The sequence below is a fragment of the Microcebus murinus genome, chromosome 9 (assembly GCF_040939455.1).
Source record: "Microcebus murinus isolate Inina chromosome 9, M.murinus_Inina_mat1.0, whole genome shotgun sequence".
NCBI classification, from domain to species: domain Eukaryota; kingdom Metazoa; phylum Chordata; class Mammalia; order Primates; family Cheirogaleidae; genus Microcebus; species Microcebus murinus.
The window spans coordinates 88,006,543-88,022,840 of NC_134112.1; the positions used below are offsets into that span (position 1 = coordinate 88,006,543).

The following is a 16,298-nucleotide window of genomic DNA, read 5'->3' on the forward strand; positions in this document are numbered from 1 at the left end:
TGTTCTGGCAGCTGGTACACACTAGTTCCTTTGGTCATCACTTAAACTAAGCAGGTGCATTTTATACATTTTTATAAATATCACCTATCTCAGTAAAATTATATAAAGAAGTCTGTATATATATATTTATATTAGAGAGAAACATGAATAAGCAAGGGATAACTACTGACGCCTCAAGGAGCTCTAGGCTACACCACACGCATCTCACTGTACAAACTACTGCCAAGTACATCCGCCTCCAAGCCCGACAGTGGACTCATCTTTGAACACTTTACACTAGTGATTGTGGTTGTTAGAATTTTATTTCCAGGTAGCCACTACGGCCATCTTTGTCCCCTATGTTACTATGAAAACAAACAAGCAAAAAGCTACCCTAGAATGGGACAGCCATTTTTGCCAACAGGTCTAGGAGGAAGGACAGAAGAGGGATGCCTGCTTCAAGATGTTACAGGGGGAATCAAGCAGATTGCTCACACTTTCAAAACACGCAATGAGTGCCTTTTCCCGCAGAAGTGCACAGACATTAGTTGGAAGATGACCTTCCGTTGGTACTCTGGCCCAGGCCGCAGCAGCAAGGCCAGCACTCTGAGGGGCCATAAAGCAGCAGGCTAGGATGACAGAACCAAAGATGAGCCTCCGGAGCCAGGGAAGCAGGCTGGGCACAGGAGACAGCTCCAGGAGCAATTTAAATGATGAAGTGATAGGCCCTAAATGTGGAGGAAACGCAGAGGACAAGGCAATCAATCACTGCCAAGCTTATCTTCTGACAAGGAGTAGGACTCCAGCTTCCAGATGTAACATTAAAATGTAATGTTTCCACTGGGGTTTAGCATGGCAGGTTTCCCTGAAGCTTCAGTTTCACTCAGTTAACTAATTATGAGAAAATGTGACATTGGCATTTACTTTTTCTACAGGGACAAATCATTCCCAGCAGGAGGGAGAAATTGTTATTTTTGTTCTGTTTTGTTTTGTCATTAAAAAGAAATTACTTACACAGTAGTAAATAAACTCTTGTTAGATGGGAAAAAATACATTTTTTTCCCTCCATAATTCTATCAGTTCTCCTTAATGCTAAAAATCATTTCTTTGGTTTTCCAGAGACATGATGGATAAAAGGGCAATTGTTTGGGTGCTAGAACTGGGTTTGAAAAATCAACTCTCCCATTTACTAGCTTTGTGACCTTAAGCAAGTTATTTAAGCGCTTGGAGCTTCCTTTTCCAGTTGTAAAACTGGGGGTGATACATCTGCTATAGATGTTAAAGATGAAAGGAGATAATGTCATTAAAGCACTTAAGTACAGTGTCTCTGCATAATAAGCACTCAACACATTTTAGCCTTAGTTCTTAATGACCCTGATATGCAATTATATAAATATAGAAACAATTTACATGTCATTTGAGCCTTGAGTTGCCAATTCTATATAACCACATATCTAATCATGAACTCAGACTTTGTTTTGGCACTGCAAGCTAACTTGTGTATTATACATTTTACTCCTCCTTACCTTGATATGAAAAAAATGGGTTCCAGTGAAAATGTAATATTTAATGATAATGTTGAAAGAAACATTTATTCCCCCTTCCCATCTTTAACTTTTCTAGGGCAGTACCCAATGAGCAAACACCACTGGTAAATCTGTGCTTCTTCTTCCACTGCTGGGATGTTAGAAAATATTAATGTTATGTTTGGGGTGCTTTTAACAAGTTAGAAAGTGATTCCACAAGTGATTTTCCACTTGAACTCACAAAATCTCATGAGGTACGCAGAGTAGATATGATTAAGTCCATTTTACAGATAAAGAAAACAAAACAGAAACAAGACAGGGCAAATGACAAAGCCAAAGAATGTCTGCAGGAATGAAAAATGCCAGGGTTATTGGACTTTTCAAAATTAAATTTTTCCAAGAATGAATTCTGTTTTGGATATAGCCCAATGTGACCAGTTATCATAGAAGAAAGTAGGATTCATTAGTGGAAAGCAAACACAATAGAAAATCAAGAGGCATTAAGGTTTTATATTCCAATTTCACAATCCATTTGTCCAATGTACCCCAAATTTTCTACCAATAAATTTGAGAAAGAAAAAATGCTACCTCTTACCTCTCTTACAAGTATACTGCAATGTCAGTCATTACCATGTATAAATGCTATGTAAGATTGATGATATGACATTCAGGGGGTTTTATGCTAGCCATAGTACATATTAACTCTTAAAAATGTGCAAACCACATAAGGAAATATACTTTGAATGCTAGATAGAAAATCTTGCTAAGAAAAATATAAGAATATTTTTACAAGGACGTATGAGCTAGAAGATGGTAAATAATTAGACAAGATTACAAAAATTGGCATATAATTTTGCATTAATGTATTTGAACTATTTTTAAGTTGCAAAAGCAAACTAAGAAGCATAGACATGTAATATTTTTTAAAGACATAGAAATACAAAACCCTTCTAATTTGGATAATGTTTCTTGAATTTATCATATATAATGGTTTTTAAATTAATCAATTCTGAAGTGCTTTTAATACTGAGCAAGTCTTCCTGGCAGTGGTCACCTTGCAGGACTTCAAAGGTCCCTTAATTATGTTCACTGAAGTCTCATAACCCCTGAAGAAGTTCTACTGGACTACAGAATTACAATTCAGAAGTCCTTTTTTTCTTGAATGGAAAAGTTCTTACAGACAGGACAGCAAAAGCAACCAAAGTTTATTAAAAGGAATCCTAGTTCGAATAAAAACCAAATAAGTTTCTAGTTTATCATTTGAACATGGAAACTATAAATTTACAATCAAATATGCAATCAAAAGTCTAGTCATACCAACAATAATCAGCAAAATAGCATATAATAAGGGGTTACCATTAGGTGGTAGATTGCCTAATTCTGACTTAATAAGCCTGAACATAATTTTCCCTATGATTCTTCAAAGAAAATGATACGACTTCATTCCAGTATTGAGATAAAATTCATGATGTGGCAGCAGAAAAGGCCTACCTACAACTCCCTCCCCATTTCCTTAATTCATTTATTTAATAATCATTTTTGAATGTTTGCTATTTGTTAGAAATTATGTCAAAGAACTCACAGTCAAGCAGGGAAAACATGTAAATAAAGCGTCAAATTTGTGTGTTAAGCCCTAGTATGTAGAAAAATCTTTAGCACAACAATAAGTGGGATCAGAAAGCTCTCACAGAGGATGAGGGGAGGTAAGTAGAAACAATCTATATGGCGAAAGGAGTAGCCTCCTGCCAGAGAGAACAATACAGATAAAAGCATATGGATAAAAAAATCACAACAGACATGGCGAGTTCCAGAATTTAGATGTAGTGTCGCATGGCTAGAGCATAAGTCATGGGTAGGAGAAGGGAAAAGACAGCAAATGAAACAATAAGCCCTAGAGGAAGACAAAGACTCCATCATTTAAAGCTCAGTAGTCCATGTTAAAATACAATATTGGAAAGCTGGACACAGTTATTGATCTGTTGGAAAGATTTCATCCTAGAGGCAGGGGGTATAGATTTTTACTACAGAATAATCTGTAGTGGTAGCGCAGTATGTAGTGAACTAGGGGAAGAAAATCTAGCTATGGATTCCAGTTATGAGACAATTTTGAAGGCGTAAGTAAGACACAAAAGACCATAAAGTGAAGCCCCATATAGCATATTTGTGAAACAAAACTATATAGCATAATTGACCCATTATAGCTACTTACTAACCATTTTTGAAGGACTGACTGAACAACTCCAACTCCAATGATGGAACAAAATTAGACATTTTATCCTTTGACTGAAATAGCTGTCTCTCAAAATGCAAATAATGCACCTCAACTGAGTAACAGCTCCTACCACTTACTAACTAGCTTCATTTCGGACTTAGAATATTCTTTGCAAATGAGTGATCAGGGCATGGTCTCAATGTCTAGTCTGGAAGAGACTTTGGGAATATTTACTATAAATTCCCATTTTAGAGATGAAAATCTGGTTCAGAGAAGTTACATGACCAGCCTGAAGTCACAAAAAGTTACCTGTGATGGGACAGAAATCAGGCAAAATACATGAAGCGTCACAATATTTGTCAATTAAAATGGTTATCAAATTTAAAACTAACACAGATATCAAATTTAGCTAGGGTGATTAAACCTTTTAAAAGTGCTTGACACCTCACACTCAAAAAATACAAGGCCAACATCTTAGAGACATTTTCTTAAATAATTCTTTGCTCTGATAGTGAAATGCAAGGATCAGGCCTCCTGAATTAGTATAAATAAGACAGATTCTTACCATGATCTTCTGAAGAGACTGGTGACCTAAAAGAAGACAATAAGCATGATAAATATTTTGTGTGTGACAATTATAACAATGATCAAGAATAATTTCCCAGAAATCATAACCCCAAAATTCAATTAAATGAAAACTCAATATAGTAGACAGCATAATTAATGTGTTGGTTACACTGTAGATTCCAATTAGCAGCCCCAAATCTTACCTGGATTGGCTGGGTGCTACAGGTAACTAAAATGTCAGTCCCTGCATGGTGTTGCAGGGCTGAAACAAACTTAGATAAGTCTGGATTTATCAACAAATTAGATGAAATCCCGTGATGGTGTCTAAGGCCAGGTCTCCAGAGGAAATGCCAGGGATATAAATAAACACTAGATTGAGTGTGTGTAGGTAGAAAGAGATCTACATGGACAGAATACATTGAGACAGAAGTAAAAGAAATGACACGCAACATTATCATAGACTGATTTTTGTCTCCACCCTTCATGGAGTTTGATGCTTGAGCAAGTAAGACACAGACCCTGTAGGTGCTGGCCTTATGTCTCCAAACCCCTGAGAATCGGGATGAGACAAGAGGGCAATGGTTGGGGTCAAACAGAACTTTCATAAACCAATAACTTTTGCATATCATTTGTGGGTTCAGCTCTAATTATGACAGTAATTAGTAATTTCAAGTGAAAAATCACATCAACCATAAAAACCTCTTTTCCCCTCTGTTGACTATGAATGGAAATAAGCTGAGCAATACAGATACAACCTTGGAGATGAATTCACCTCCCCTGCTTGGAAGATTACAGTTTTGATTCTCGGCCTATTCTTTTCTGAGGAGAACAAGAGACACGTGGTACTGTATTTAGAGTTGTTGGAATTTTGAAGGGAAAGGCATGAAATCATGTACTTCCCCCAGCAGGGAGGAGTGCTCTTCTCTGAATGTTTGGCCCACTGGGGTCTGTAGCAGGGAGATGACCAAAGATCAATGCAGGAGTTTGGCAATAAAACCACCTGCTAATAAAACTAATATTTATGAGACATGATGACAAATGTTGGGAAACAATCATCCAATGGATGCACAAGCGATTAAAGAAAGATTTTAGCTGCTTTGGGCTGTTTGATATTGTTTTACTTTACTGATTAGCAATATTATTGCTTATTATGTAAGTGAACAGTAAAGTAGAAAGACACAATAGTAACAGAGAGCAAGCCTTGAACCTCCACTAGTGGCAAAGTGTCAAACCATTTCAACTGTACAAGTCTCTTCAAGTAGACTTTTGCATAAAAACAACAGAGAATCCCAAGTTTTGTTGGAAAGAAAATTGGCATCCAGTAGACAGACTTTGGGAGCAATGACTGGAAACCCACCACAATCACTAAGTCATCACTGCCTGAAAAACCCCACTTGGCCTCCCCAGGTGGAGCTGATTATTTGTCCCTTGAAGTTCCTTTATTTGGTACTGTTCCACATACCACTCTTTTCCACTAGATTGTAACCCCCTTGAAAACTGAGACTATATCTTATTTGGAACATGTCAGCCCATCATTAAAATTTGTGGAATTAATTTCAGCACCACCACACTGGTATTCACACTAAGAAACATCCTGAAGCTCCCAGGAAGTCATCATGCTACTGTCAAGCTACCTGCAAGACAAGTTTGCCTGATCCTAGACCAGCTATGAGGAAGGGGGCTAGGGAATGAGTTCCAAACTCTGGATTGGTTACCATGTAAGCACTCTTGGAGCCAAAGAACATCCAAAGCACCCAGAAACAGAGATGCTCATAATCTGCCCTAATGATTAGGAAAAATAAAAGGTGGCAGGTGCTGAACAGGAAGTGAAACAGGCAAGGAAGGTGACTCTAAAGAGAAACATATATTTGAAATAAGATGAGCTCATTTCTTAAGCTGCCTAGGACATTAAAAAACTCAGCAACAAGGAACATCTTCCCTCCTGGTGGTCTCTGTTTGAGAAGCAAGCAAAAATACATCTTAGATTGTTTGCAATTAACTTCTCACAAAGCTATAGGAACACAGAAAAATTCATGCCAATGGACAACTAAACTCTGAGATGGAGAGTTTATGCAGCCAGATCTTTGCTGCCTTTCTGCAAAAGCAAAGCACTGATATTAAATCTGAAACGTTCCAGATGGCTCCATCAGAGTCCCAATGGGATGTGTTCTGTAGTATGTCCAGGCAGAGGGGAAGGACTATTGATTTCAGAGTGTTTTGTGAAAATTAGTCATGTTGAGTTTCAGTGCTGAATGTCTCCCACATGCCTGGATTTGTGGAATTTTAAGACATATGGAGTATTTCAATCCTTACCCAGTATTTCACCTTTCACTGCAATGAGTCACCACACTACACTACTGAGACATGCACATCATCCATTATTGCTGGGAATGGGCATAAAAAGTTAGCTCAAGAGAGAAGAAATATCCTGAAATCAGCAATATAAGTAGTTATTTTAAAAACAGAGGTTGACTCCCAGGAAAAGATAATCTTCCTCAGCCTGACAGCTGAGGCATGCAGGAATGCACTCTGCTCATACTTCACACCACACCTGAAAGACATGTGGTTTTGTCCCAGACAGTTTATTTTTCTTCCATGTATACATTATCTTGGAGCTAGCATTTGCCCTCACAATGTAAACTATTCCTAGCATTCAAATAACTCCAGGACCCACAGTTTCCCTCTTCACCCTTCCCTGATCACTAGTCCTTTATTATGATCTACAGAATATTTATATTTATTTTGCTGTTTTATTTATTTTGTATTTTTTACATTTTTATTTCATCTAAATTCAGCAAAGTAAAAAAAAAAAACTTCAAGCCTAGCATTTAAAAATATTTCTCCTATTTTATTAAGCTTAAACATTTGTTATTTAGGTTTCAATCATTTAATTCATGTTGATTCAATTTATTACTTAAGATTCTATTAAGTCCCATGCCCTGTGCCACATGATGAAGACACACAGAACACTTTGAAGGAACCCATCATCTAGTGAAGAAAATATGTAAAAAAAAAAAAAAAGATTATGATATAGTATAAAAAATATAGTGATCAAAATATAGATGAAATAAAAGGATAGCATAAAGAGAGGGATCAATTCTATTCCAAAAGAGTGAAAGAAGGCTTCAAAAGCCAAGAATCATCTAAGCTGAGCTTTGAAAAATAAATAGGAGCTTATTAGGTAAGTTAGAAAGGAGAAGAATTCCAGGCAGAAGCAATAGGAATATGAAAAGGAGCACAGATATGAATTTTCATAGTGTGTTATCAGATATTTGCATAACTCAGCATTGCTAAAATGTAAAGGGGCAACAAAGCAAAAACCAGAGGAGAGGCAGGGCCATTGCACACAGGGCCTGTGGGGCCAGTGTGAAGTGCCTATAATTTACCTGCCAGGCTAAATGGAGCAAGCTTGTGAGGCAGAGAAGTCACACACTCTGATTCGTGGTTTTGAACGAGCAGGCTGTGGAGAGTGAACCATAAAAGAACAAGAAGACAAGTTAAAAAGCAGAGGTCAAGTTAAAGACCATAGCTACAACCCTTCCATGTTAATAAGGCAGAAGAAAAATTTCTCTGCTCTTCAGTTGTTTTTGAAACCCATGGAAAATAACAGAGAAGATGAGAAACAGTAAAGGAAATACTATCTTTGACTCAACCAGACACTTATAAACCTAAACCATCATATATGAAGAAGAATTACCATACAGTAAAAATGGGACCAAGTTTCAGGGAAAGACAGAGTTTCAACACAGTCAGCTAAACAGACATGAGCTGTATCACACACCACAAAACCTGTGGCAGAAAGCCCTCCGCTGTGAGCCAGTGAGTCCTGCTAGCCAGTAGAATCAAATCCCACAAGACAGTGCTGCTAGAAAAGAGTTTGAATACAACAGACACAAAGTCCAACTTCCAGCAGCATACCAATTCATTCACTCCAATTATCTATCCCAAACTAGACGTTCCAAGAGAAACTCATCTACTGCAAATATTGCAAGTAATAATCAAGAAGGAACCAGTGTGATATCTATGCACAAATACCACAAGAAGAAAACAAAACATAGGCACAGAACATAAAAAAAGATGATGGCATGAAGCAAGTAAAAACTATTAATAAATCTCCATGAAATTTACAGATGGAAGAAGGGCAGAAAAAGAGAGAAAAAAGAGAAGGAGATAGAGCCTTTGTGAAGCATAAACTTAAAGAGAAGAAACAGTGATCAAGAAATAATTATAAGACTACAAGAGGTGAAAAGGGCAAAGGTTTTCCTAGAGCCTTTGAACTAGCTAAGTTATAGAAAAATTTTGAGGGCTTTTCCTACTGTGTCACCACTGTACTGGGAAATAAAGATTAAGAGGAGATGAATAATAATTAAAAATATATTAAGATATAAAACATTGATAGAAGAAATTAAAGAAGATACAAATAAATGGAAAGATATATGATGCTCATAAATTAAAAGAATTTCTATTGTTAAATTGTTCATACTATGTGAAGCAATCTACAGATTCAATATAATTCCTAAAAATACCAATGACATTCTTCACAGAAATAGAAAAAAAAATCCTAAAATTTGTATGGAACCACAAAAAACCTTGAATATAGCTAAAGCAATCTTTTTTATTTTGGCATATTATGGGGGTACAGATTTTAAGATTTCAATAATTGCCCATTCCCCCCCTCCCCCCACAAGCCTGAGTTTCCAGCATGACCATCCCCCAAATGGTGCACATCTCACTCATTATGTATGTATATACCCGCCCCCCCTCCCCCCTCCCACGCGCCCAATACCCTATTACTGTAGTACCTATGTGTCCACTTAGGTGCTGCTCAGTTAATACCAGTTTGCTGGTGAGTATATGTGGTGCTTGTTTTTTCCATTCTTGGGATACTTCACTTAGTAGTATGGGTTCCAGCTCTAACCAGGAAAATATAAGATGTGCTATGTCACCATTGAGCTAAAGCAATCTTGAACAAAAACAACAAAACTGGAGGCATCACACTATCTGACTTCAAAATATACTACAAAGCTATAGTAGCTGAAACAACATGGTACTAGCATAAAAATAGACAAATAGACCAATGGAACAGAATAGACAGCCTAGCAATAAATCCATGCATTTACAGCCAACTGATTTTTGGTAAAGGTGCCAAGGATACACAATAGGGAAAGAACAGTCTCTTCAATAAATGGTGTTGGGGAAAGTAGATATCCACATGTAGAAGAGATACATTAGATGCATATCTCACATCATGAACAAAAATCAACTCAAATCAGATTAAAAACTTAAATGTAAGTCCTGAAATTATGAAACTACTAAAGAAAACCTAGGGAAAAGCTCCATGACATTGGTCTAGGCAATGATTCTGTGGATATGACCTCAAAAGTATAAGTAACAAAAGCAAAACTACACAAATGGGATTATATCAGACCACAAAGCTTCTACACAACAAAGGAAACAATCACTAGACTGAAGAGACAACCTACAGAATGGGAGAAAATATTTCCAAACTATACATCTGATACGGGGTTAATACCCAAAATATATAAAGAATTCAACTCAATAGCAAAAATAAATAAGTACCCAATTAAAAGATGGAAAACATGATGTGAATAGACATTTCTCAAAAGAAGACATATTAATGACCAACATGTATATGAAAAAGTGTTCAACAGCACTAATCATCAGGAAAATGCAAATCAAAACCACAATGAGAAATCACCTTACACTTGCTAGAATGATTATTACCAAAAAGAAAAAAAAGATAACAAGTGTTGTCAAGGATATGAAGAAAAGGGAACCCTTGCACATTGCTGGTGGGACTATAAATTAGTAGAGTCATTATGAAAAATAGTATAAAGGTTACTGAAAAACTTAAAAATAGAACTGATATAATCCAGCAATCCCACTACTGAGTACATATCCAAAGGAAATGAAATCAGTATGTTGAAGAGAGATGTGTACTCCCATGTTTATTGCAGCATTATATAGCCAAAATATAGAATCAATTATCCATCAATGTATAAAATGGATGAAGAAAACGAGGTATAGACACACAAAATGGAATACTAGTAAGCCATTAAAAAAAGAAAACCCTGTCATTTGCAATGACGTGGACAAACCTGAAGGACATCACGCTAAGTGAAATAAGTCAGGCACGGAAAGACAAATACTGCACTCATGTGAAATCCAAAAATGCTAATTTCATAGAATGAAGATTACTAGAGGGTGGGGCAGGCAGATAGAGGCTAGAGTATACAAAGTTTTACAGTTAGATAGGAAGAATAAGTTCAAGAGATCTATTGTTTAGCATTGTGACTATAATGACAATATATTTTATTCTTTAAAAATGATAAGAGTAGATGTTAAGTGTTCACACCACAAAAAATGACTATGCATGAGCTAGCCATTCCACAATGTATATCATGTTGTATACACTAAGTACAACAATTTTATCTATCAAGTTAACATTTTTTTAAAAAAATTAGGATAATATATAGTTATATGTTTGTATACATTTCACTTTGAATTATTCTTCTATGAGTCTTGATTTGAATATTTGCCGGTGAAAGTCCCTTTTCCAATATTAACCCTGCTTAGTAGAATATCCGTACTTTTAAACGAAGACAAGACTTCTTGAATTAGGTTACACACAGAAACTTGGAAATAAGGGGAGCTTTGGGAAAAGAAAAAACCATTTTAGATGGAAGTTTATGTAATTTAACTGGTAAAAAGTAAAATATTATTTTCATATTGAAACCAGAACAGCCACATTATGAATCCAAAAGCAAAAGACACTTCAATTTTTAAAGCAACAAACTTTTAAAAAAAGAAAAAAAAATCTGTGTTTGAGGAAGTCAGATTCAGGCAAGTCTCCCGGTACCCAAGGAAGTGAAGTTTGTTCTCCTCTGGAATAGGGTGTTTCCATGGAAAAGTCTGAATATATACAATTATCCAACTAAATACAACTATACCATCTTTCGATGAATCATTTTTAGATTACTATATGCAAATATCAAGAATCTGAGGAAATGAGACACTGGGCACACGGTGGCTAGAGGCTACAACATTGGACAGCACTCTGTCTAGACTCTATCCTCACCAAGACATAAACAATCTCTAGGAAACTCAGAGATGGTTCTTCAGATTTCCTTCCATCAGCAAATTTCCCTCCACGGCCTTTTATCTTTCAAGGAGATCAATGATAAGGCACTGGAAAATGTGCCTATTTTCTACCAGCAAAAAGTAAGACATAAAAGCAAAGGAGTGTCATATTTGTGACGACAAAGGTCTTTTAAAGGTGTTGTACCTCTTATGACATTTTATTGTTTTTAGTTGATAAACTTGGCACTGAAATAATGGGCATCGTGACTATTTGCACCTTTATGATCTGGTGTAATGCTTCACAGTAGGTTTCGAATGCATGCATTTTCTTGGTTACCTCTATGAAATGTTTCGAACTTACAAGCTTGTCCTGATGTTTTTATTTGAATAATATTATCCTACCTCTGTTTTTCAGGGTTTTGTTGTTGTTGTTGTTTTAGTCTCAGTACACTATTTTGTTTTTCTTTTCATCTCATGACTTTAATTCAGTAGCACCCATGGCTTTCTCACTTGGCCTTTCCTTGGAATGCCTATATCATTTCCTTCCTTGAGGGAAGATTATCCACTTTAGAATCTTCCCTAAACATAGAGGCTAGAGTGGATGAGAATTGGAGACCTAGCTACACAGAACTATTATATATTAAGATAGTCATCCACGAATGAATGTCTATCTTCCTTCCCAGTGTTCCAAACACATATAACTTCTACTTGCCACTTCTAAACCACCAGCTGGTGGGGAGTCAGCCAAGGAATGGGGCCACCACATAGAAGAAGCTTGGAATAAACATGCAGGGAAGGTGTAAAGGCAGAGCCTGAATAGGCACAGGGCAGAGGTTCATATTCTGAAGATACTCAGGAGTGGAATGTTTTGATAAGACAATAGACAATGGATGGGGTAAGTGGGGTTGGGAAATATTCATACAAACACATGGGCCTGACTAGAATAGCCAAAGCCCCTCATTTCCTGGTTACCGGGATGGAATTACAATAGAAAACAAAGGAGGAATGCTAGGGGGAGCTAGAGCTCTGCATGGCCCACTACAAATAAATAAATGGTTCCTTATTGTGAAGTCCTCACTGGGGAACAACGCAGCACATACATGTCCACATACTGAAAGTAATTCACTCTATGCGTGTATTTTATTTTTAACTTTCTCTTTTATACCTGTCTTTCCTCTTTACCTTCCAGCTTTAGAGTTGAGGACCACAGCAAAAATATTATTTTCTACAAGCATGGGGTGATCGATCATCCATCCTACTCAGAAAAAGAAAGAGTAGCCCTCATATATAACTTTATAGAAACCGACTGATTTTTCCCTCTCCCTTCTGTCATTTTTCTTTTATTTCATTTCCCCTCTCCTGACTACAATGCTGGGAGTTCCCTGAGCTTTTCTCATCTACCCTTCTCACACTTTGGTGGAATCCTATCTTCTCTTGATATTAATAAAACAGCCTCCCACCAAGTGCTAATACTCTTGTTCCTATGGTGAACCTGCAGGAAAGTTCAGGCCCAGTCCAGATTCTCCAGGTTTGACTTCGCTGCCTGCTTCTCGAGCCATTATGCTAACTCTCAGTTAAACTCCCAAGAAGTCCCAAGTGAAAACTGATTTCCCAGTTGCGGGCTCCTTCCAGGCACATTTCAAGAGTCAGCATCCCTGGTGCAAAAACACCATCTCTGTGTTTCTTCTGTTTTACCTTGGAGCGATGATGCCACACAAATGCAATTTCTTTCCTAAAACTGTTGATGGACAAGCATCTTCATTTAAACCAAGTAAACCAAGGGATTTCACATGCTTTGAAAGCGGGGCTGTAGATCGTTATCTCTGGGCAATAGCTTTCTTCCCTGGAGTTTCCATCAAGGGCGTGCATTGCCTCTCCCTGGAGAGCTGGTATCCCAGGCCTATGACATCATTCTGATCACTTGAGAGAGGAATATCGAGACCACAGATCCAAATGACATCTTCACCACCATCACTCCAGCCCCAAAGCATCTCTAATTAGGTAAAATAGAACCAGAAATCCCTTAGCACTGAGAATCTCCATCAACTATATAATCCTCTCTTTGTTTTGCTCCCTCTAATTACAAATTATTTCTCTTAAGACAATGAACAAAGCACATACAGTACAAGAGAGCAGGCGAGAGAATGAGGGTTGGAGAGATGAAAGTTACAGCAACCACACAAAGTGGCATTGAAATGAGAGAAAGACAAACACATTCTCTATTCAAGTGGTCACAGACCCATTCAGGGAATGCCAAACAGTCTCAAAGGTAACATTCACCACCAACAGAGGAGAGGGGACAGAAAGAACAAGAAGGACGGAGACAGAGGTAAGCATTTGTGTGGAGGTAAGGACAGTATTTCCGGAACGGGATAATACAGGCTGCTTGGTGAGTTCTTCATTTGATGTAAATTTCCACGAATTCCCTTTATTTATTATCATAATTTCCTAGTCTTTAAGACTCTCCTACCCAAAGATATATACTGTTGACCCCCGTGTGAACTGTGCTTGAAATAGCTTATTTTTCTTTTAAATAGATTCCTATATTTAGTTGTGTTTGACCTTTAGAAAACAGTACTGTTGGGGTTGGGGAGATGTTGGTCAAAGGCTACATAATTACAGTTAGGAAAGTAGGAGTAAGTTCAAGGGATCTATTGTACAGATTGACTAGAGTTGATGATGATATATTATATTCTTGAAAAACACCAAGAGAGTGGATGCTAAGTGTTCTCACCACACAAGTAATAACTATATGAAGTAATACATTTGTTAGATAGATTTAGCCATTCCACAATGTATATATACTTCATAATATCATGTGGTAAATGAAAAATACATATAGTATTATCAACTAAAACATAAAAATTAACTTTTAAATATACAAAAGCGTTCTTCTACTATTAGCATTTCTGTATACCCTTCTTAATCTGTTGAGAGGCCCCTAAATGTCCTTTGAGTGTGAAATTTTACTGCCACCTACTGTTAGTTCCTAAGAACTGCAACACAATGAGGGGTAAGGGGTTTCTTTGAAATCTACAGGCAGGCAGGAGGAATGGGCAAAAGGGGGCAAGAAAGTAACCCTTAATACGTTTATTCAACATAAAACCTGAAAATCTGACCATCACACATTTTAGCATTTTGAAGATGAAATGAAAAATAAAATTACTAAACACAGCACAGTCATGCAAAAATAAAGGATGTGAGGCCACACTTTAGAAACCAGTCTTTGCAATATCCTTGCCAGCCCACTTTCTAAGAAGGGAGTGAAGGAACAGAAAAGGCATATTATTCTAAAACCAACCAAGAGAGACATATGCACAGAGAACTGGCAGGTAGTGCCCTTTAGAAAAAGCTGCACTGGGCCACTGGCTTTACCCTAGTGACTCAGGGAGCCCTGGCCAACAACTCCTGTTGAGACATAATCCATCTGGATTTTGTGAATGTGGAATTTTTTTCTTTTTAAGCATAAGTTGAAATATAAAGCTCTGGATTGTGAAGCCAAATCACATGAGTGCTACGTTTAGCGTTAGTATGTGGTGCTTATAAGCAAAACCATCTCACGTATCTCATAATCTGGGATATGCAGTATCTGCCTCGTGGTACCATGGTTATTGAGTAAGGGCTCAGCCACAGCTAGTTATTTTTATGAAATCCAAATAAGGACTTCTAAACCTAGTTTTAGAAAATGGAAGACAAAAAAAAAAAAATAGGTGGAGTTGGAAGCTGCTTTGGCATTTCTCCTGAAGATAACTGTCATATACCCCAGAAGTTTTCCCGTCTACATCTCCTAGCATCCCACCTGCTTCTCAGGAGAGGGTGTTTGTGTTCATGACATGGGGATGGGAAACAGAATCGAAAATGTCGCTGTCTCTTCCCAACTCTTCTGTGTCTAAAGACAGGAGAGTTTCTCAGTAACACATCAGGAAAGGGGGTCTGTGAGAAAAAGGTAAAACAAATGCCGATGAAACATGGTAATACTAAAAATAAGAAATAAAAGTGGGCCGGGCGCGGTGGCTCACACCTCTAATCCTAGCACTCTAGGAGGCCGAGGCAGATGGATTGCTCGAGGTCAGGAGTTCAAAACCAGCCTGAGCAAGAGGGAGACCCCGTCTCTACTATACATAGAAAGAAATTAATTGGCCAACTAATATATATAGAAAAAATTAGCCAGGCATGGTGACGCATGCCTGTAGTCCCAGCTACTCAGGAGGCTGAGGCAGCAGGATTGCTTGAGCCCAGGAGTTTGAGGTTGCTGTGAGCTAGGCTAATGCCACGGCACTCACTCTAGCCTGGTCAACAAAGCGAGACTCTGTCTCAAAAAAAAAAAAAAAAAGTGGACTACGTAGACTATCTGTGACAATGATTTAATTAATTCAATATTTGAATATTAGACAGTGCTATGAGATTAGCTCCACTCCTGAAGTTGTGGGAGGTACTTATAACATCTCATGCCCACTTTCAAGGAGATTCTCAGGGAGTCATGGAGTGAGATTAACTTCCAATAAGCATTAAGGAAAACTGTAAGATGTCTGATGTTGTTCTTAGGCATGGTGATTAGCACAAGATCCAGAAAAGTTAGACAAGGAGGAAATGTGGTCTCTATCTTCCAGAATTCCAAATAAGCAGTATCTCTATATTGTGGAGATATCTCTTATTCTGGTCTCCTTAGAGTTGTGGTTTCAGAGGGTCCCAGGGGTACCTCAAGGAAGTTCCACACTGTCTATAACCCCCTCCACTACCACTCCCAGTGGCTATACAGGCATCCCTCTCACGTCCTCGACCCCCCTGGACATGCTGAGCTATCACTGGTCGATTTCCCTCCAACCTGAGCTTGGCAGGCAAATATCACTGCAAGGATTTCAAGAGGATCAGTCTTTCATACCTTAGACCTGTTTAATGAAATTGTTCACCCA

General features: G+C 37.7%; 1 protein-coding gene across 1 annotated transcript in view; it reads right to left on the reverse strand.

Moving 5' to 3' along the window:
* Window positions 1-16,298, reverse strand: part of DGKI (diacylglycerol kinase iota) — a 409,987-nt gene that overhangs the window by 40,418 nt on the left and 353,271 nt on the right. Inside the window, 1 exon segment of the mRNA XM_020289707.2 lies at window positions 4,283-4,308. Coding sequence (XP_020145296.2) covers window positions 4,283-4,308 — 26 coding nt within the window.